The sequence below is a fragment of the Miscanthus floridulus genome, chromosome 4 (assembly GCF_019320115.1).
Source record: "Miscanthus floridulus cultivar M001 chromosome 4, ASM1932011v1, whole genome shotgun sequence".
Taxonomy (NCBI): Eukaryota; Viridiplantae; Streptophyta; class Magnoliopsida; order Poales; family Poaceae; genus Miscanthus; species Miscanthus floridulus.
The window spans coordinates 80,184,934-80,208,739 of record NC_089583.1 but is presented as its reverse complement, the minus strand read 5'-3'; the positions used below and the strand labels follow the sequence as shown (position 1 = coordinate 80,208,739).

General features: G+C 44.2%; 1 protein-coding gene across 1 annotated transcript; it reads left to right on the top strand.

The window, feature by feature from the left end:
- Positions 1-21,255: 21,255 nt before the first annotated feature.
- Positions 21,256-21,693, top strand: LOC136551824 (uncharacterized). The gene has a single exon (XM_066543371.1). The coding sequence runs from the start codon at positions 21,256-21,258 to the stop codon at positions 21,691-21,693; it is 438 nt and encodes a 145-aa protein (XP_066399468.1).
- The last annotated feature ends 2,113 nt before the right edge of the window (positions 21,694-23,806 follow it).

Sequence of the window (23,806 nt, the reverse complement as noted above, 5' to 3'; positions counted from 1 at the left end):
TCAAGGAGGACCCATTCGTCAAAGGAAATTACGGAATTCCACCGCGTAAACAGGGTGGAAAGATTCTATAAGACTCTAGGAGGCTCTCCACACAAGTAGACCCCAAGGGGCTGCCATATGGGGCTAGCTAGCCCCACCTATAGGCCACCCAGCACCTAGGCCCACCTGTCAGCCTCCGTGTCGCAATGTTGGTTCTCCACCGCCTACTAAGTTGCATGTACATTGTCCTTTAAGTCAGTTTTATCCAAGGTCTCATGTTGGATGCTTTAGCCTATATATACCAGCCCCTACCACCCTCCCTAGAGCCATCCTGAAACCCTAATTCATATCATGAGGATTAGAGTCAGCTATCAACAGAAGATTAGTCCTCCATAGGATCTAATCTTGTAAATAATAGTGAGATAGAGAGTGAGGGAAGAGTTTGGAGGAGGTGTCAGCCTATCAGTGCTCTCTCTACGGCTTGTACCTTCGTGTTTCCAAGTTCTACTTGAACTCACCATCGAGATTTCTTGAGTAATCAACTTCTAATTCAAGTAAGTAATTGTTTATATTGTTCATCAGGATCACGACTCTCTTTTGTGTGCTTTAATCTATAGACGCTCTAGGTTAAAGTATTAATCGTAAGTGTAAGCATGGTGCTTAGACTTAGGTTAATCATGGATGCACCCTACATTCCAAATGGTGGTAGATCACGTGTGTGACATTAGTTCTATATAGCATGTACTATATAGCTTCGTTGATCCTTTGTAGTCCACCTCCCATCTATAGGTGCAAGTAGGACGTGGTTATGAAGAAAAGCATCCTCTGCAGGTGTCTTTCCCTAGAAATATCCCTAGTTAAATAGTAGAAGATATAGCTTACCCCAAGTCAGAACTAGAGAACCTTAGTTTTCCTCTCTATGCTCCTATTTATCTCAACCTTATTGCTACCCCTAGTTAAGTTAGATCGTAGTTAGTCTTACATGTTTTCCTATGGATACGATACTTGGAATACTTCCGAGTGAAAGCTATAGTGGTATACGTGTGCTTACGGATTTATCTGCGTGCGTTAAATATACCAACAACTACTCATGATGCTAAGGATGGTGTTAAAAGTGCAACTCTGATTGGTATCACACTTCAAAGGTTAATTTTTTACACCTTAGCATCACTGGTAGTAATTATTCTCCCACATTTCCAATCTATGCATATGTGCGAGCTTCAAACCAAATACTCTAGCACATATGTAGGGAGAGCTAATACTACCAATTTGGGTTTGTGGTACTTGTCCAAAATCATTAACACATCGTAAAATTGCTTGGGCAAGCAACATAAATCCAAAAGTGCTTAATTTCCATATCTTTTTAGAGTTGTCATCAATTACCAAAAAGGGGGAGATTGAAAGGTCCTTGTTTGGTTTTGGTAATTGAGTGACAACCTAGGTGGACTAATTATGTTTAATGTGAGATACATAGGTGAACTTGTGTGAGCAACTCATGCCATGATAGTGAAGATGGCATGGATTTGTTGCAAGGCTCACACATGTGATGAAGGAGCTCACTGCATATGAGACATGACATTGAGTCATGTGACCAAGGTGGAGAACATCCAGACAAGGCTTGGCTTGATGGACCAATTGCTAGCGTGAAGGGCAAGTTGGAGGCTTTAGAGCGATGGACCACGTGGTGGTGAAGCTTGAGCAAGACTTGGCACCGATGGACGAAGGCAACGGTGAAGAGCAAGTGATGTCAAGATTGATGAAACAATAAGGTCACGTGATGATATGAAGTGGATCATATCATTTGTTGATCGTGTTGGTGCATGTGTTGCATCAACATTGGAGGAGATGGAATAGAATGAGCAAGGCAAAGGTATATTTGTAGGGCATTTCATTTCATCGATCATAGATTTGTAGATAAGTTTATGACCGGGTTTGGGATAGATGGTTGTACTATCAAGAGGGTCAAACTTATTTGGATATTGGTCATCTAGTGCCACTTGAGTGATCTAACTTTGTGACATTGCTAGGATCGAGTATGGTAAATTGAGTGACTAATCTTTTAAAAAATGTTTGTAAAAATGCTAACATACTTGCACTTGGTGGTGTACACTTAGTGGTCTTGGCACATTTGCAAAGGAGAAGTTGTTGTAGTTGAATTGGATCAACTTAGAGAAGAGAGGTTTTTTGGTGTACTCTAAACTATAGGATGGATCTTGATTTGGAATTCTACATTGATCCATTGTGCTTTGGATCAAATATGCAAGTGGGTTGTGTATCCCTCTGAATAAGCTTTCCAAAATATCCAATGTCATCACAATCGGAGTTCGAAGCTAAGAGGTATAGCCATTTTAATGCTGAAAGGTCTGTGACCGGACGCGTCCGGTCAGTACCTGCGAGTCTAGTCAGTGTTTTAACATGTCTAGGAGCAACTGGATGCATGGAGAGTCTGGTCAGCGATGACCTGAGGTGTCCATCACCAAAAGAGCTCTTTGGAACCTCTATGGAAGTGACCAGACTCTGGGAGAGTCGAGTCCGGTCATAGGGGAAAGGAGAGTCTGGTCAGTTGTGTAGAGGCGTGTTGGTGACCGGACTTGGCCTCGGCACGTGCGGTTGCTAGACCTAGGCGCATCCGTTCAAGAGTATGCACATGTAGGAGCTAGATGTTGGTGAGCAATGGTCATCTTCGAATGGCTAGTACACATGGTGCACGAGGAGCGACTGGACACTAGGGTGAGTCCGGTCAATGCATAGAAATCAGGATGAAGGGGGTAACAACAATTTTAGCCCTTGGGGCTATAAAAGGAGTGTGTGGCTGGCCTTGGCATATGCTTGGCACCCTTGGGACTTAGTGTCTATGCTTGGGGAGTGCTAGGAGAGCCTCTAACTCACTTGTGCACATAGTGATTGCATTCGATTGTGAGTGAGTGATTCTAGTGCGATCGCATTGTGATATTGCATCAAGTGGCACTAGGTGATCGAGTTGCAAGCCGGAGGTGTTACTCTTGGAGGTTTCCACCTCCTAGATGGCTTGGTGGTGGTCTCCGTCAAAGCACACAAAGAAGATTGTGTGGTGCTCTAGAGAAGTCATTTGTGAGGGGGATTGTGCTCACCCCGCGGGAGCCACGAAGAGCAACTCTAGTAGAGCGAGACATAAAGGGCGACAAGTGGTCTAGCTAAGTCAAGTGCTAGATCTTGTCCTAAGCAATCCACATGGGAGAGTGTGACTTGTGGGTCACCACTAGCAAGAGGATCAGCAGCAACATTGGAGCTTGTCTCAACGGGGACTAGCTTGGTGGCAACCAAGTGAACCTCGGGATAAAAATCACCGTGTCAACCTTGTTCATCCCATTGGTTTGCAACCCCTTTAGGCTATCTCCAACAACAACACCCAAAATATAAGACCCATTCGTCCTTTAGGTAGCGCTACAGGCAAAAGGTTCAATACTTATTCGGCATCTTCTCCAACAACAAGACCCAAAAGAGAATCATTTCTACAAACAGGTTTCTAGGAGAGAGGATACCCATATTTGGGTTGTGCCTCTCAGGTAACCCAAAATAGGTCTCCCATATAGGTACTCTGTTGGAGGCTAATTTTGGGTCTCTTGCTACCCATTTTTGGTTTGGGTGCCCATATGGGTTCCTTGTTGGAGACAGTCTTACACAAGCTTGTATTTACTCTCATATACATTATGCTTGTGTAACTGCTCTTTGAAGGGGACCGTGATGCCTAAGAGGGGAGGGTGAATTAGGCAACATAAAATTCCACTTCTAAACTATGGCCTCTTTTCCTACCCTTAGCAAAATCTATGCAAAATATAAACTATCTAAATGTGCAACTACGGTTTTGCTAGTGTGTTGCTATCTCTACCGCAAAAAGGAGTAATACAAACAATATAAATACGGAAGCTAAAGACTAAGGTAGAGATATGCAAACTCCCATCGATGACTCTAATATTTTTACCGAGCTATCAAGAAGCGCACAAGCTTCCCCCTAGTCCTCGTTGGAGCCCCTTGCAAGGAATCCCTCGCAAGGGCCAAGCTCCTAGTCGGGTAACTCCGTGGATAGCCTTGGCCCTTCCCCATGAGCAAGTGGGTCTCCGACGTGCCTTCTGGCAAGCCTCTCCAAGATGCTCCCCGCCGTCTTCACTATCAAGCTTCCGCCCAAAATGCCATGGGCCTTGTTCCCTCCGGTACACGGTGGCGGCCACACCACAAATGCGGTTGGTGTGATCTCGTAAGACTACAAGCCCTTTCAATGTACAACAATGGTGCGCACAAGCACCGAGTGGTAAGAGGTATGCAAACCTCACTAAACACTAGGCCTAAACCTAGAGCAAGCGCGTAAGCGGTGGTCTAATCAACCTAAGCACTTCGCAAAGCACCTACACCAATCACCTAATGAATCACTAAGCACTATGCAAGTGGAGATCACTAAAATGGTGTATCAACACCCTAGAAATGTTTCCTCGGCTCCACACCTCTCAAATGGCTAGTTGGGGGGACTATTTATAAGCCTCACTGAGAAAGTAGCCATTGGGGACAAAAATCCTGCTTTTCTACTGCTGACCGGGCGCTCAGGTCATCCTGATCGGACACGTCCGGTTGTCCCGACCGTTAGAGCCGTGATCAACTGATCAGACGCTGCTGGTGTTCGGTCACATGCCACCAGACGCGTCCGATCACAATTTTGCTGCTCTAGAACCTCTCTGTACTCGATTAGACACTACAGTCCTACGTCCAGTCGATTTGCCGCTAGCGTCTGGTCAATACTGAATGTGTTGCTGGGATGATGAATAGTGCCATCGGTGCGTCCGGTCACTTTACTGTTCAGCGTCCGGTCACTGCTGCTGACGCCTTCTGTTGCCGAGCCTCTTGATCGGAGCATCCGGTGACTGTGCCGCCAGCGTCCGGTCACTATGTTTGATCACCTCTGTGAGCTCATTTCTTCGCAATCTTGTGTCCAGCTTGGTTCCAGTCTTTGTACTTAGACTTTGCTTGATTTCTTGGGTCTTCTCTTGTGCTTCTAAGGTCTTACTTGTGGTGTTGATCATTGGATCATCACATCGCCTTCGTCCAAGTCACGTCTTGCACCTTATTGGACTACAAAACAATCACTTATGAATTTATTAGCCCAATTGGTTGTGTTGGTCATCAAACACCAAAATCCAAATTGAAGGGCCTAGGGTCCATTTTCCTTACAATCTCCCCCTTTTTGGTGATTGATTACAACACGACCAAAGCAAGCAAATAATAATAATTTGGAATTTTAAAAACTATCTACTTGCTAGGATGCAATGCAAAGGGCAAGGTTATATGATACTAAAAAGATACCACTTGTAAGACTAAAAGATACTAATTGAAGATACCAATTGTAAAGCTAAAAGGTACCACATGTAAACATCTTTGAAACTTATCTTGCCCTTACAAATGTCCCCATGTGACATTATGGATTTAAATCTTGCTTTTTGGTCCTACAAATTCTCCCCATTACATAGGCTAATCCATAATCCACTATCCTCCCTTTCTTGGACCATTACCACTTGTAGACCATTACCACTTGTAAATTATTATGATTGGGCTTTTGGTCCTATAAATTAATGCTTGCTTTTGGTCCTCTAAACTCTCCCCCTTTGGAATCAAACACCAAAAAGGAAGACATTAGTACCATAAGGGAGGGTCAAGCTTTGTGATCCTTTGTATGTGGAGTGGAATAGGTCACAAAGTTTGACTCTCACATTACATAGACTAAGCTCCCCCTAAATATATGCATGCATATGATGGAGAATGTAGTTTATGCATAATTGGCAAATTAATGCTCAAAGGAGTTTAATCTATATAATGCATGGAGAAAGCATATAAATATAAAAAAGAAATCAACATGATGATATCGGTTTAGAAATACCACATGTGAAAACCAATTTGATTTATACCACTTGCAATAGGAGGTGGATATTTGAAGTATGATGCTTAACTCTGGGGACTCCATTTTCCTTGCAATGAGACTACTACACACACGATAAGCTTGAAAAAAAGTGTTAGTCTCAAAGCATCCAACTTGTAGAGTAACCTCCTCGTAAATTTGTGCACAAAAGTATGGAATACGTGTAGGAGACATGCACATTGATTTTAGAATAAAAAATACCACTTGAAAGATGACATCACATGAATGTGAGAATCATTTTTGAAGGTGATATTCGAGAGAAATTATCTATAATTTGGACTTTGGCACATATTAGATGAATAATTGTAAAACAAGCTATGTGCCATGCTCCTAAACAATTTAAACCATGTAGGTTTGCTCCAAGGGTTAAGAATGAAACCGAGCAAGCCTACCATATGATTTACCAAGTGTATGCATGACAAAAGATTAAACATGCAAATGCAAACCTAGGCATGAAAAGGAACTAGATGCTAAAAGATACCACTTGTAGGAAAGTAAATCTAGTTACCTAACATGGGAAGGGGAATTTGGGTCCATAGTGTTCACTAAACCACTTGGCAATTACTTTGTCCATAATGATGCACCCCATGAAATGCTCCCATACTTTGCCAAGTCTCCAAATTCCCCAAAGTCCATTGGACTTCTCACTTCCCTTTTGGGATCCAAACCTTCTTGGTGCTCTTTATATTGGAAATGATCTCCTTTGGCACCCACCTTGTCATTTTTCTTCTTCTTTAAGAGATAAGGTGTGGAGGCCTTTTTGTCCACCTTGTTGGTGTAGGTGTTGGAGAGCTTGCTTGTTTGTTTTCTCTCTCTCTTCTTTGCTCCTCACCCATTTTCACCTTGCACTCATAGGACTTGTGGCCTTCCGTGTGGCATATGTATCAAACCACGGTTTATCCTTCATCAAGCTTCTTCACTCCCTTGACAGTGTTATCTTGATGAAGTTGGGATTGCTTTGTCTTGCCTTTCACCTGAGTCAAGTACTTGGTGAGTCGAGTCACTTCTTGCTTGAGTTACTCATTCTCCATTGCAAACTCTTGTGTGCATGTATCTACAACAACTTTCTCAACACAAACTTGGTTGCACAAGGGTGAGTCTAAACATAAATCATTGCAAGAAGTAGAAGCATCCTTTTTAGGCATGTTAAAGATAAAACTTTTCTTTTTAGATGCCTTGATGGGGGTTGTACCGATGGCTTCAAGATTAGCAACTTTATTGGTTAGCTCATCACAATGTTTGCACATGGTTTCCATTTTAGCAAGCAAACTTTTATAAGCATGTTGTGAGCTAGCTAACTTTTCTTTTAATTTTTCATTTTTTTTACAAGTTGCTCATCATTGATTGTGCATGCATTTGTTGTTGCACTAGCCTCAAGTTGCTCAATTTTAGTAGATAGTTCAATATTGAGATTAGCAAATGTCTCATATTGTTCAAGCAAGGTTTATATGCTTCTTGTGAACTATCTAGCTTTTCTTGCAATATTTTGAGCTTCTTCTGTTGACTAGTGCAAACTTTAGTATAATTAAGATTTTGTTGCACAAGTTTATTAAGAGAAGGCATTTTATCATCACTATCATTCTCACTAGAGGATGAGCTTTCGTTACCTCATGCCATAAGACACACACAAGAAGAGCTTGATGATGAGTGCTTGTGGCCTCGCCTCTTGTGATGGTATTCTTCTTCACTTGAAGAATCATCCCATGACCTTATTGATGTAAGGGCTTTGTCCTTGCATGCCTTCTTCTTTGTCTTGGGTGTGGGCTTGTTTGGGCAAACTTTCACAAAGTGCCCCAACTCGCTGCATCCATAGCATCATTTGTTTCTTTGCTCATTTCTTTGATTGGTAAAAATGAGATATTAAATTTGGATGGGCACACCCTTGACATTGAGCCTTTGGATCATCTTCTCCACCTTGTTGATAAGTTTGATTGATTCTTCATCAAGGTCAGAGGTGGAGGAACAAGATTGATCATCATCACTTGAATCATCATCATCATCATCCTCATCTTCTTAATCTTCACTTGAGGAGCTTTAGCTTGTCTCAACTCGCTTGCCCTTCATCTTCTTTTTCTCACTACATGTGAGAGCTTTGCCTTTGCTTGATGAAGAGGCTTCTTCTTGACCCATCTTGCATGACATTTCAAATGTCACTATCTTACCAATTACTATGGCCGGGGTCATGGTGCTCAAGTCCTCCATGTTGTAAAGAATGGTGATGATACTTGCATATTTCTTTTGTGGTAGCACAGAGATGATCTTCCTCACGATGTCCGCATCATCTAGCTTGGTCAATCATATTGGATGGAGCTCATTGATAATTAGATTTAAATGAGAATACATATCATGAACAAGCTCATCATCATTAATTTTAAAAGAATCACAATTTTGTTTAGCTAGACAATGTTTTTGCTCACAGACATTAGATGTGCCATCATGGAGCTCTTGGAGTTTTAACCAAATTTCATGTGTTGTATTTAAAGTGAACAATTGGTTAAACACATCCATGCTAAAAGATTCAAACAAGCAATTTTTAGCTCTAGCATTGAAATGCATTTCTTTTTCTTCACTCTTTGTGGGTTTATCAGGATTCTTAGTGGGTTTCATCCCGTCACAAGTGACTCTCCATACACCCAAATCAACTGCCTTAAGGTGACAAGCCATTCTACCTTTATAATAGGGGAAGTTAGTGCCGTCAAAGTGCGGAGGCCTAGAGGTGTCCATCCCGACCACTCTAAATAGCGTCGGCTCAACGGCGTTTAAGTCAAAGGTCTAAATTGAGCCAACCAGCCCTGATACCACTTTAAGGGGACTATGATGCCTAAGAGGGGGGTGAATTAGTCAACTTAAAATTCCACTTCTAAACTATGGCCTCTTTTTCTACCCCTAGCAAAACCTATGCAAAAGATAAACTATCTAAATGTGCAACTACAGTTTTGCTAGTGTGTTGCTATCTCTACCACAAAAATAAGTAATACAAACAATGTAAATACGGAAGCTAAAGAGCAAGGTAGAGATGTGCAAACTCTCATCAATGACTTTGGTATTTTTACCAAGGTATCGAGAAGCGCGCAAGCTTCCTCCTAGTCCTCGTTGGAGCCCCTCGCAAGGAATCCCTCGCAAGGGCCAAGCTCCTGGTCAGGTAACTCTGTGGATAGCCTTGGGCCTTCCCCATGCGCAAGTGGGTCTCCAACATGCCTTTCGACAAGCCTCTTCTAGATGCTTCCCGCCGTCTTCACAATTAAGCTTCTGACCAAAACGACGCGGGCCTTGTTCCCTCTGGTACACGGTGGTGGCCACACCATAAACACAGTTGGTGTGATCTCGCAAGACTACAAGCCCTTCTAATGTACAACAATGGTGCGCATAAGCACCGAGTGGTAAGAGGTATGCAAACCTCACTAAACACTAGGCCTAAACCTAGAGCAAGCACATAAGCGGTGGTCTAATCAACCTAAGCACTTCGCAAAGCACCTATGCTAATCACCTAATGAATCACTAAGCACTATGCAAATGGAGATCACTAAAATGGTGTATCAACAACCTAGAAATGTTTCCTCAGCTCCACATCTCTCAAATGACTGGTTGGGGGTCTATTTATAAGCCCCACTAAGAAAGTAGCCATTGTGGATGAAAATCCTACTTTTCTGCTACTGACCGGACGCTCAGGTCGTCCTGATCAGACGCATCCGGTCATGCCGACCGTTAGAGCTATGATCAACTAATCAGATGCTATTGGTGTCCGGTCATATGCCATCGGACGTGTCTAGTCACAATTTTGTTGCTCTGGAACCTCTCTGTACTCGATCAAACGCTGTAGTCCTAAGTTCGGTCAATTTGCCACCAGCGTTCGGTCAATACTAAATGTGTTGTTGGGATGATGAATAGTGCCATTGGTGCATCTGGTCACTTTACTATTCAGTGTCTGGTCACTGCCGCTGATGCCTTCTATTGCCGAGCCTCTTGATTGGAGCGTCCAGTCACTGTGCCGCCAACATCCGATCACTGCATCCGATCACCTCTGTGAGCTCGTTTCTTCGCGATCTTGCGTCCTGCTTGGTTTCAATCTTCGTGCATGGACTTTGCTTGATTTCTTGGGTCTTCTCTTGTGCTTCTAAGGTCTTGCTTATGGTGTTGATCATTGGATTGTCACGTCACCTTCGTCCAAGTCATGTCTTGCACCTTATTGGACTACAAAACAATCACTTGCAAATTTATTAGTCCAATTTGGTTGTGTTGGTCATCAAACACCAAAATCCAAAGTGAATGGGTCTAGGGTCCATTTTCCTTACACTCTTGTAATTAGTTAGCTTATGTAGCTTGCTAGTTACCTTCTTGCTTGTGTAGCATAGAAGTAGCTCCCTTGCATGACTAATATTGTTTGAGTAACCTTGTTAGTCACATTGCTTAGTTTGTGTAGCTAAGTAATTTGAGCTCTCTAATTTGGCTTGTGTAGACTTGTTATTGAGCATTGCTAGTGAGCTTTGGTGGCTTTGTGCTTTTGCTTACTAGATTGTGTAGGAGCTCCCCCGGTTGCCAAAGTACTAGTGAATAGGTTTATGTGACCTTGCTGTAGAATTGATTAGGTGAGCTCTAGCTAGCCTAGCACCTTTGTTGCCCAATTAGGATCTTCTCTAAGGTGCTTGTTAACTTAGATAGAGGGGTGTAGTCTTGGCTAGACCGATAGTATTAATTCCACATTTGTTTTGGTTAGCTGGCGTGATTAATTTTAGAAAGGACTATTCAACCCCCCTCTAGTCTGCCATCTCAACCCTACAACACCCCTCCATTGAATACATGGCCAAAAGGCACCATTAGGAGACCCCTTGAAGCATATTTATAGCCCAAACCTCAGGAGAGAGTTGTTGGAAAATAATGCCGAAAGTGCTCTAATGGTCACTCCAATGCATTCAGTTGCATAGTGCCCCTCAAATGGCTAGTCCTAACACCTCCAATGGCTAGTTGATGTCACATTTCAATTTTTTGGTGCTCACATTCACCACATCACCAAACCATCTCTTGATCACAAAAGCAAAGTCAACTTCAACAGTCAACACCTCTAACAAGATTGTCCAACACTGTAACACCCCGCATCCAAAATACGCTTATTTGGCCTAGCTCTGCACGTGGAAAGGCCTACATACGCATAGCACCACCTCTCTTACATTTTTGTCCTCATTGCTTTAGGTAAAAGGGTTAACCTAGAGGTGCTATGTTTTGAATGAGAAGGATTATAAGCTGGCACTCACCATCCTAAACTTCTAAGGTGGTACTAAACCCACCAACCATAACTGCACAACCACATGGGCCATATGTGCCAACTTTACAACTATTGTAGGCTTCTAATGGGCTAGGGTGTTACATTCACCCCACCTCCCTCGGCAGCTCACCATATGCAACAGATGTCTAGGACCACTCCTTGGTACACCCCTCCATGGGCAGATGTAGTAAGGGTTTATGCTCTAAATATCATTTGTACCACCCCACATCCAAAATGTACTTATATGGCCTAGCTCCACACGTAGAATGGCCTGCATACGTATAGCACCTCTCTTACACTTTCATCCTTGCTTCGTGTAAAAGGGTTAACCCGCAGGTGCTATGTTTGAAATGAGAAGGATTATAAGCTAGCCCTCACCCTCCTAAACTTCCAAGGTGGTACTAAACCCACCAACAACAACCATACATGGGCCACATGGGTGAACTTCACAACTACTATAGGCTTCTATGGGTTGGGGTGTTACAAACACTCACAACTCCTTTTAGCTGGATCATTTGGTCAGTTTATTTCTTTAGAGCCACCAAACCCAAGCCTTTGTCATTTGTCTTTGGTTTGTTCAATGCTCATAATCCTTCTACCTGAACCATGTAGTATGCTTGTTTAACAGTGTCTTCACACAGAGCCACTAGGTAGACTCCAACTTGATTGTCTAGTGTGTGCTTTTCCTTAGCTTTAGATTGTAATTTGAGTGCACTTTCTTCTATTCTCGCCTCTAACTTCTTTTGACAAACTTCGATTGAGGCAACACGTGTTCCATTGGATTCTTTGCACCATAACTAGGCTCTCTAGACTACATGTTAATCAAGATTGCACCACCATGAAGACTTGAACATTTGGTTGAGCCTTTGCTCAATTGACTCCCTTTCTTAGCGATCCTAACTCTTGAAAGGTCTTCAACCTTGAGTCTTCAGTTGCAATACTGGACTCCTCCATGATCCACTTGATTTTGAGTTGCTGATGATTGCTTGCTTGATTTATTGATTGATCTCCTTCTTCAATCTTGAGTTCTTCGATCGTATTATCATCAACCATCAGGGATTTCTCTATTCTTTATGCTTTGTGGCCTAGCATTAACACTTGATCCTCCAATCCATATGCTAGCCACACATGCTAAGTTGTCCTCAACTTGCTTCTTCATCATTGCTTGAGGACACTTCTTCATCTTCATGCTTTGTGACCTAACATAAACATGTTTCCGCAAAACACACACATTAGTCACAAAAGCAATGTTGTCATTAACCATAAAAATCACTTAGCTTAGGGGCCTAGAAGCTCACAGTGTGCCTTTACTTCCTATTGTAGCTTGATTGACTTGCTCAGTAGACTTAGCTCTAGGTTGGAAAAATTCTTGGGCAGTCAGTAGGCATGCATGCTAGATAAACCATAGAGCACATCTAGATAGACAAGGATAGGTTCATATTGAGCAAAGTTTTAGTTGGAGCCAAGATAATCTTGGATGATATTTAGATAGATGTATAGTCCTTCCATCGAGTTGTTTAACTTGGTAAAAGTTCACCAGACATTTGCAGGTTTACTTTGAAGGAGCTCATCCATTCGATTGGTGAATTATCAATTATTAGGTTTGTTCAATTATTGAGAATTTGAGACTTGAGCTTGAGGAATCTAAGCTCATGCTTGAACTTGTAACTTGTCTATTGTTGTGATGGTAAAGATGTACTTACCATGTTGTGATGATGTGTAATATGCATATGATCTGCAGAAATTTCTGATGAAGTTGTCTCATGTAAACCAAGTTGTGCAGTTGCATCAGAAGTATGTAGTAGATTCATTTCTCAATGAGCAACTTACTATAGATGATACCATTTTTATAGTCGAGTGTTGTTACAAACCTACTATGCAAACTTTATTTGTACCATCCGTTTATTTGTTCAAGCAAACTTACTATACAAATCTATTGGTACCATGGGTTGCTATTGTAAATCGAGATAGTACAAAAGCATTTAAACCGCTATTAATTGCCTTGCCTTCTTGTAGGAATAGTTATTTTTACTACGTTCACTACCAGAAACGTTAAATTTGCCGAGTGTTTTTATGTTTGCCGAGTGTATTTCATCGGGCACTCGACGAACAAGTTATTTGCCGAGTACTGAGCTAAAAACACTCGGCAAAAAAACACTCGGCAAAGAGAGGGTTTTGCCGAGTGTAAAAAAAACACTCAGCAAAGAGGGTGGTTTGCTGAGTGTTTTCTTTTTTGCACTTGGCAAACAAATAAAATCTTTTTTTTCTGAGAAAGAAGAAAAAAATGAAAAAAAACATTGCCGAGTGCCTAGATCTAGGACACTTGGCAAAGGACAAAAAAATCTACTTTCAGCGCCGTGCAACTCAGAACCGCGCCCCCTCCCTCATTCTCTCCTTTCAGCGCCTCATGACTTAGGGCCGCACCTCTCCCTCTGTGACTCAGCGCGGGGGCTCCTCCCCTCCCCGAGTAGCGCCGCCACTCCTCCTTTACCTGATCAGCGCCACCACTCCTCCCCTCCTCCCTCTCCCTCTTCATCGACATGGCAGGCGCAGCCCCTCTCCTTCACCCCCAGATCTGGCCAAATCCATGGCGGGCGTGCCCCCAGGTGGCTAGATCCGGTGCCACCACCTCCATGCCGACGGCTACGCGCATAGTCGTCAACTCCGGCGGTTCTACTCTCCCCCCCACTCACCGGTGGCATGAGGATGAGGCGGGGCCGCATCCAGATCCACCGCCGCCGCCGCCGACCGAGTAGATCCATGCCCTCCCCCTTCTTCTCCACCGCCGATGCCCCTCCCCTCCCCCTTCTTCACCTGGCCGGATCTGGCCCTCCCCCTCCCAGATCCAGTCGGTGGCTATGGTGGTGGTGGTGGTGGTCGGCGGCGGGGCGTGGTGGTGGCGGCGGCCCTCTCCTCCCCCTTCTTCTCCCTGCCGGCATTGGTGGTAGTGGTGGTGGTGGCCGGCGGCTGTGGTGGTGGTGGCATCCCCGGCGGCGGCAGCTTGGTGGTGCCACTGGCAACTTGTTTTTTTTATTTTTTCCCGAAAAATATTTGCCGAGTGTTTTTTGGGACTCGGCATAGTCTTTGTTGAGTGCCCGATGATTGACACTCGGCAAAAAGCTCTTTGCCGTTAAAACGTTTTGTCGAGTGTCGTTTGCCGAGTGTAACACTCGGCAAACGCTTTGCCGAGTGTTTTTGGGTGACACTCAACAAAGCACCTGTATCTGGTAGTGGTTGAGATACAGTCTATCCAAAAACCATATGAAAACAAGGTCCTAAATTGACTGTAGTAGCCATTTCTACGGTCGTTGGACCAAATATAGTGCACGGAGGGAAGCGGAGTGCAGCCGCGGGAAGAGTAAGGTAGTGTGGGGGAGAAGGAACGGATAGAAGGAGAATGATTCCCATGCTCAAGAGATAAGCTGGCGGCGGAGGCTGGTCTTGCTCGGTTCAGGTTTCAAACGAAGTTTCAGAATATTTTTAGAGACCCAAAGTTTGTAACAAGACATAATTTTGATAGGCCGAAATGGTGGGATCCAACCGAGTGCGCACTGCCCACACCTAGGGCACAACCACTACCAGAGACAGTTTCTTTGCCGAGTGTTCCAGACTTTGCCGAGTGTTTTTTATCGGGCACTCAGCAAAGAGGCTGTTTGCCGAGTGCCAGATAAAAAGCACTCGGCAAACAACTGGCACTCGGCAAAGCAGTGGTTTGCCGAGTGCCGAGCACTCGACAAACAATAACACTCAACAAAGAGGTGGTTTGCCGAGTGCTCGGCACTCGGCAAACTAGAACACTCGGCAAAGGGCCGCCTCCGTTAATGCCCGGCAGCCTCCGTTAATTCTTTGCCGAGTGTCTTCTCCGGACACTCAGCAAAGAGGCTCCTTTGCCGAGTGTCACTTTTTGACACTCGACAAACTATATTTTTTCACTTTTGACCTCCAAACTTTTTCTGCAGTCCTCATACAATAACTGGTACTCCATGTTCCAATGTGGCACATTTCTCAGACTTTTTCTATATTTCTTTAATTTATTTCATTTAATTGAATTTTCTTGGATAATTCAAATTATAATTGCTAGTCATTCGAATAATGAAAAAAAATGAATGGAAAAATGATATTAATGTTATTTAGTATAATGTGAGGCCGTATTCAGGAACAGACCACCAATTTCGAATATCTTGTTCACGAAACATAACCATGAACTTGCGGTCGAGTTGTTTTTAAATTCTATAAAAAGCAAACGAAGTTCGAAAATCATGAAACTTGTCAAGATGTCATGATATCATATGTGGAGGCTATGATAAAAATTCGAGAAGGTTTCGCACAAGTTGTCACGTACAATGCTTGCAAACCAAAGAATCTCCGAAGAAGTTTCATAATTTCGTGAAGAGGCCAACCAGGTGGAGAAACATCGTACGTGACAACTTGCGCGAAAGCTTCTCAAATTTTTATCACAGCCTCCACATATGATATCATAACATCTTGACAAGTTTCATGATTTTCGGACTTCATTTGCTTTTTATAGAATTTTAAAACAACTCGACCGCAAGTTCATGGTCATGTTTCATGAACAAGATGTTCGAAATTGGTGGTCTATTCCTGGATACGGCCTCACATTATACTAAATAACATGAATATCATTTTTCCATTCATTTTTTTCATTATTTGAATGACTAGCAGTTATAATTTGAATTATCCAAGAAAATTCAATTAAATGAAATAAATTAAAGAAATATAGAAAAGTCCAAGAAACGTGCCACATTGGAACATGGAGTACCAGGTATTGTATGAGGACTGCAGAAAAAGTTTGGAGGTTAAAAGTGGGAAAAATATGGTTTGTCGAGTGTCAAAAAATAACACTCGGCAAATCACCACTGTGCCGAGTACCAGGACGTATGACACTTGGCAAAGAATTTTAAAAAAAATTAAAAAAAAAACCCTCTTTGTCGAGTGCCAGTCCGGGTGGCACTTGGCAAAGAATTTAAAAAATTAAAAAAAATACTTTGCCGAGTGTCAGATCGAGGGCACTCGGCAAAGAATTTTTTTAAAAAAACCCTCGTTGCCGAGTACCAGGCCAGGTGGCACTCGGCAAAGATTTAAAAAAAATTAAAAAAAACTTTGTCGAGTGCCAGATCGGGGGCACTCGGCAAAGGGGGGATTTAACCCCGTCGGCCCAGACTCCCCAAATCTCCCCAAAAGCCCGACGCCGCGACGCGGCTCTCGCTCTCCCCCTCAATCTTCTTCCGCCCAGTGTGCGCTCTCCCTCGCCTCTCTATCGCTCCTCCGGAAGCACCAATGTCGCCTCCCTCCACATCCTCCTCCCATACGCAGACCCCTGCTCATCCCCGCGGCTCCGTTGTGGACCTGCGGTAGGGCCGCGCGCTCTAGGATGGGGCGGCCAAGAGCCATGCCTACCATGCCCCCGCTGCTGCCGCGCCATGGCGGGCCGGCCGGCTGGCCAGCGCCGCCACCCCCAGGTCGGGCGAGCTGGCTGTTGGCTGAGCGCCGCCGCGCTGGTCGACCGCAGCAGCAGCTCAACACCACACTCGTCCCGGGCCGGGATGGGCCTGGATGCAGGCTCGATCCGTGTCGTCTCCGTAAGATCTGCACCGTCCAGTAGTTCTAGCTGCTCGTCCATCCTGTGTGGTCTGCCGATCGGGCATGCACGTCCATGGTGAGTTGTTTAGGCGCTGCAGATAGAATATCTAGGGTTAGAGTTGCCCCACGTTGAATTGCTACTGCCGTGACTGCTGGGATATTGTAATATCGGCAGTAGTTCATCCTTTGTTTCTGTGTGAAATATTGATTTGGGCCTTGCTTGCTAATGCTAAGTGAGTTAAATAGTAGACTGTGTTGTTAAAGAATGTAATTTTCCGTGGTCTAGAATTCCTGTTTATTTACTTGAATGTGTTGTTGCTGTCCTGGAGTTTCAGATTCTTTTCTAGGATAATTGATCTACCTAAGGAGCACCATTAGAGCATGGGTTCCTGTACAAGAGCTATAGATGCTCTGTAGTTTTGAAACACCTACCAATATTTGTTGTCCCTAAGTTTATTATTAGAGTTAATTATATCAATCACACTGGAAATACCATAAACAAAGTAAAGTGCACCTCTCAGTTCCCTTATTTAAGCTTTCGTAGTGCATCCACATTGTGCAGACTGATGTGCTTATGTGAATTAATAATCTCTTATAAGCACACCCATTGTACATACTCTTATGTTGGCCATGGGTGTATGTGTATGTGTGAACCTATCAACCCTGATGCTATCTTGATGCATGGGTGACTGAGCCGGAAACCTGATGCATTTGTGAGCCTGATAAAACAAATACAGAACTGAAGTGAAAACATGTTTGTCTTCCAAGCTACTTCAATTCAGAAAGACCTGAGTAGTTATTTAAAAACTTCATGCTTGTATGTAACTAATTTGCAATGCAACGAGGGACATGACTCATGGACAGTACCTGTACTTAGGCAAGAATGTGACCTCCATGGTTCACAGGGGCATATGTGCCTAGATCATTTGTGCTATTGCTGCACATCTATTGGTTTATTGAACTTGCCTGTTAATTGAAATTAGTAAAACTATTTGAAAAAAAAACTGGAAGATTGTGTGAGCATTGTAGCTTGTTTTTGAATAATCACATTTTAGTTCCTTTTACAATATTAGAGCTATTGTGACTACTCTTCCTGCAGTTTCATAACATGTTGTTTGATGTGTGCAGGTAGCAGCTGACTGCTAGCTGCTAATATAACACCCTCAATGTACAACAAGGTAAATAGTTTTAAAAATCCCTAGCTTATGTACTTGTGCTGTTACTTTTTATTGTATTGACACTGTAGTTTGATTTACTTAGTATTGTCTAATCATTACCAATTTAGAGAAGAGGTGAGCTTAGTGCTTATTTTACCCTTATTTTGGGCTAAAATTGCTCGTCTTGGTAGATTCTTCCCTTGATGTTTTTTCCCACTCAATAAACAGCATCAGAAGCTTTATATACTTAGCCCAGCCGTGGTGGCTAGAATGCTATTTTTCCTTGCTTTACTGGCCAACTCAAGGAGTCTTATTTAACTGCTCATTCCAATGGCATATTACACCTTTAAATCCTATTTTGTTTAGTACCGTGACATGTTATTTTGCTTTTCTCTAGTACAACGCTGGCAATCCTGCTACTGCGTTGGTCATAGCTACTGGGAAAGGCTTAACTGACTGCATCAAGTGTTTGTTGAAAGCTGGTGCCGATACAAATATTTCTGATGAAATGAGTTTTATCTTTCTTTTTAGCTTGTTATAGGTGTAACTGTTCTCTTGCTTCTGGGACCTGTGTCCATTATACTTGCAGCAGTGCAGCACTACTTTCAGGAATTTTCTAGAGTTAATATGTTATTGAAGCATACCAAGATCTCAAGATTTTTGTGAGTACAAGTTTTTTTAAGGTAGTGAGTACAGTTTAGAACACCACCCAACTACACAAGTGAATCTAGGGTAATTAGCAAAGTATTCTCAGTGATGCAATTTGTTGGTATTTAGTGTTTATTGTCATTGCTTTCTGAAACCCGTCCTTTTTGGTAGCCTGTTTAGTGCTATACGGACCAAATATTGTTTTCTTTGAAAGCATCGTGACACTAGTTTATTTAATGTACTTATTTCATAGTTAGGAGCAATTTTTGAGTAAAGTACTGCTTGTCTTAAAATCCGAAGTCCAACATCTTACCTTGAATACTTTGCAGGTCGACCAGAGCGAGGCAGCATAGCGTCCGGATCAGTGGACCTGAATGGGCTAGGTAGACACAGATTGCAACTTCCCTGGAACCTGTCCAGTGTTCACGTTCTCATGGTGCAAAGAAAAAGCAAAGCTGCTAGATATGCTGATTTTTTTTCTTTGGAAAATAGGTTTGCCAAGAGTAATTCTAAAAACACTCGACAAACAGTAACAGTATGCTGAGAAAAAAATATTTTTTCTTTGAAAAATAGGTTTGCCGAGTGTAATTCTCAAAAACACTCGGCAAACAATAGTCCTTTGCCGAGTGTATTTTGAAAAAAAACACTCAGCAAACCATTTTTTTGCCGAGTGTTTGAGCCAACGGCGCTCGGCAAAGCGGAGACCTTTGCCGAGTGCTTGACCTTGACACTCGGCAAAGCCGCCGTCACAGCGACTTTTCTTTGCCGAGTGTCAGATTAGCACTCAGCAAAGACTTTGTCGAGTGCCCGATAAAGTGCACTCAACAAAGAGGTCTTTACCGATAAACTGTTTATCAAGCGCTCTTTGCCGAGTATATATCGGCCTTTGCTGAGTGCCTGAGGCACTCAACGAAGAAGCTAAATCCGGTAGTGAACTTGCCATGCGCACCGGCTGGAACTTGGAAGTCGGCAAGCCGCGCGCAGCTAGCTTCTAGCTCTACACGGCATGCAGCAGGAGCAAATAATCGATCGACACCAATCCCTGCCCCGCCGTAGGACCAAATGACACCATATACGGCCGACTGCGGCCTGATACATTTAACACAATAATGGCGATGCTCTCCGGCCGCGAGATGGCGAGAGCGCCACCTGGTCCCCGGTCGCGAGTCGGGGCTGCCCGCTGGAGCACACACCGTTGATGCGCGACGGCGACGGCGACGGCGACGGCCGCATGCATGTCCTCTTTTGTTTCGTTTCCGTGTCATGGCATATAAGCTGTGTAGTGAAACGCCTTGTCGTTGCTACCCACCGGGAGGTATGGTGGGGGATGGCCGGCCGGCCGGCGCGCCTTACCTTATCTTGCATCTGGGATCTTTTCTTTTCTAGAACACGACGTGCATTTCATTAAGAAGGAGAAAGCAAGCTACAAGCTTGAACCATCCGTAGCCGAGATGCCAGGATTGAGCAGGCTGAGCAACGAAAACGAAAAGAAAACAAGGCCGAAAGAATCGCTAGGGACTACATGGCTGAAAGCGTGCTGACTTAGCTGTGTAGACCAGCACTAGCAACCCGGTTGCTCGCCAGAAGCGACGACATAGCAGCTCAGGCTGAAAGCGTGCATCTGGGATCTTATATTCGCTGTGATCCCGGTCTTTGTTTTGTCAGTTTGTCTGCCACTCTGTGCCGCATGCATCTCGATCGGTAAAACGTAAGGCGGTGAGGATTCGTGTGTATGTACGTTAGTTGCTTGTTGTCTGAAAGTACTGTCATATATATACAATACAAATAAAATCAGCTTGCTTTGTTATCTGAAAGTAGTGTCCAAGAACAATGGTTGGAGTTTCCTTTCACTTTATTCGTTGAGTGAGACCCATATGTATCTGATATATATATATATATATATATATATATATATATATATATATATATATATATATATGTGTGTGTGTGTGTGTGTGTGTGTGTGTGTGTGTGTGTGTGTGTGTGTGTGTGTGTGTGTGTGTGTGTGTGTGTGTGTGTGTGTGTGTGTGTGTGTGTTTCTCATGAGAAAGATATGCAAGTTTCCTGAAGTTTTTGTCTGACTGAACTTGTGCACTCCGGGTCCGGCCGGGGTCCGGGCCACAAGCGGCAAGCAACTTGACCTGATGATTCTTCTTCCGTTCCTTATTGCCACATACCTACCAAACGAAACGTGCGCGAGCCCCATCCACTGGCTGTACTGAGATCTCCAGTAACCTCATCTCACGGAACATTGCAACACAAGTTTGGAGCTGTATTTAAACTCGCTTAGTAACATGATTGCTGTTGCAAACTAAGTTCTCTCTAGTCTCTAGCACTCTCTCTCTCACACACACCCCTATCACGTAGACTGTGCTAGTACTAGGATGAAAATGGTATGGATATTTTCCGACCATATTCAAAACCGAATCCGTTTTGAGGGGTTGAGATCTGTCCGTATCAAGTCCGGATATCCAACATCCAATATCGTATCCGTATCTGAATACTCAAATCGCATATTTATGATATCGATATCCAATCATATCCGACATAGTTGACACTATCCGTATTTGAATTCGAATCCAGACAAAAATATGAAAACAAATATAATATCGGTGATATCCGTCCATATCCGATCCGTTTTCATCCCTGGCTGTACTACCGGCCGTGGAATGGAGCAGGAGCTCAACCTTGAGCTCACCCTCTTCCATCCCTCGGTCTCGCCGGAGCCGCCCGGCTACTTCATCTGCATGTACTGCGACCGCAAGTTCTTCAGCTCGCAGGCTCTCGGTGGAGACCAGAACGCGCACAAGTACGAGCGCAGCCTGGCCAAGCGCCGGAGGGAGATCGCCGCCGCCCTGCGCCCGCACGGGGCGGCCGCCCGGGACGCCGCTGCTATGGGCGCTCGCGATGCCCTCGCAAGGCCCCAAGGCACCGCGGGTACCGCAGTCGTCGTCGTTGAACATAAGAGTGCAACAAGGATGGACGAGCAGAAGGCTTCTGCTGCTGATGCCGCTCCCGCGCCTGCCCCGCCAAGCAACAAGAAGTCGTCTGACTCCAGCTACGGCGTCGAGCGCGCCGAGGAGCTCGACCTCTCCCTCAGGCTTTGATTGGTTCCTCTTCCTCCTCCACCTTTAATTCGCCCCGTTTGCTTAGATAATTCGATCTGTATGATGAGTGCAATAATCTTCTTCGAGTGCGTGGAATCTCTGTGACAGTGCTGGATCCATCACTTCCTCATGTAGTTGTGCAGTTATATTCTTCGATCTGATGATGGAACTTATCGGCAAGAACTATTGTCGATCCATCCTGCTATCCAAAGGGCGCGGTATTTGGTGTGCTCTTCGGTTGTGCCTTGAGTCCTCTTTGTGCGCAATATTTTTTAGCTTCAGCTCTCGCTTTATTTTCGAAAGTGCGGCATGAGTTTTGCCGCAATGTTTGGAGCTTTTTCAAGTGATTCTAAATTGCGCATATGCCATGTCAAACTTTGTTCAGTTTGTGATGTAGTAGAAATGCTTCAACTCCTTTATATTTCTGCTTGATATCTCGCTTCTCATGTGTCCCAGATTATTATGATTCCAGTATATCTCGTTGTCAACTAGACTTGTATCTATTGTACTAGTACAGGTATCTCTTGTATATCCACCAGGTTGTAGACAACGACGACTCCGCGAAACGTCGCCTCGACAGCTTCATCAATAATGTCACGCGTAAGAGGGACTCTCCGCTGATTCGCGAGCCTCCCAAACCTGCTAAGCCGGTACTGCCATGGCAGAGCGGGCGCGGTTGGCGGCTTAGAGCCTCTCCCGAGTGCCAGCTTCCAAGCGAGTGTAGGATCTAGATGGCGGACTAGAGAGGAGTGAATAGTCATTTCTAAATCTTATCGTGCCGACTAACCGAAACAAATGCGGAATTAAAACAATCGGTCTAACCAAAACTACACCCCTTTATCGAAGTTCACAAGCACCTTATAAAGATCCTGATTAGACAACAAAGATGTCGGGCTAGCTAGTGCTCATCTATCCAGCTCTAGGAGCAAGGTCACACAAACCTATGCCACTAATATTTTACACACCGAGGAGCTTCTACACAATTCTAGTAACCAAAAGCATAAAGCTCCTAAGCTCACTAGCAATGTTCAGTAGCAAGGCAACTAATGCCAAATTAGAGAGCGCAAATACTTAGCTACACAAATTAAGCAATGCGACTAACAAGGTTACACTAACCAAATGAGCCACGCAAGGGAGCTACTTCTATGCTACATAAGCAAGAAGGTAACTAGTGAGCTACACAAGCTAACTAATTGCAAGAGCAACTATACAAGCACAATGTATATGAAAGTAATTACAAGCTTGTGTAAAGGGATTGCAAACGAACGGGGAGAACAATGTTGATACGGTGATTTTCTCCCGAGGTTCACGTGCTTGCCAACACACTATGTCCCCGTTGTGTCGACCGCTCACTTGGTGGTTCGGTGGCTAATTGGCATCACCTACCAAGCCCGCACGTCGGGCACTGCAAGAACCTACCCCAAAAGTGAGGGTAGCTCAATGACATGCTCAACTAGAGTTGCTCTTTTAGCAGCTCCCATGGGGCAAGGCCCCTCACAAAGCTCTTCTCCGGAGCACCGCACAAGCTTCTTGCAGGCTTCGACAGAGACCACCACCAAGTCATCTAGGAGGTGGCAACATCCAAGAGTAACATCCACTACCGGCTTGTAACTCGATCACCTAGTGCCACTTGATGCAACCTGATGATGTAATCACACTAGAATCGCTCACTTACTCAATCGGATGAACACTATCGAGCTAGAGTGAGTTAGAGGGCTCCCAAGCACCACCACATAAGCCACCAAAGCTCTAGTGTGCTCATCTCTACTAAGCTGCCAGCCAAAGGCCGACCAGCACTACTATTTATAGCTCCACGGGCTAAAATAGCCATTACCCCTTCACTGGGCATTTTTCGGGATGACCAGATGCGCCGGTCGTATTGACCGGACGCACCCTACCAGCGTCCGGTCAATGGACGGCTGCCACGTCATCCATGGCTTTAAATGCTGAGCGCCCGATCTCAATGGCTAAGTTGCGACCGAACGCACCGCAAGGATAATCGAACGATGCTATGCCTGAGTTCAGTTGTTTCTAGAGAGCTCCCTGAGCCTCTGTTTTGCGACCGGACGCGTCTGGTGCTGCACAACCGAACACAGACTAGCCAGAGTCTAGT

Coding starts and splice junctions, on each gene's coding strand:
- LOC136551824 (XM_066543371.1), top strand. CDS start 21,256: ATGGAGCAGGAGCTCAACCTTGAGCTCACCCTCTTCCATCCCTCGGTC.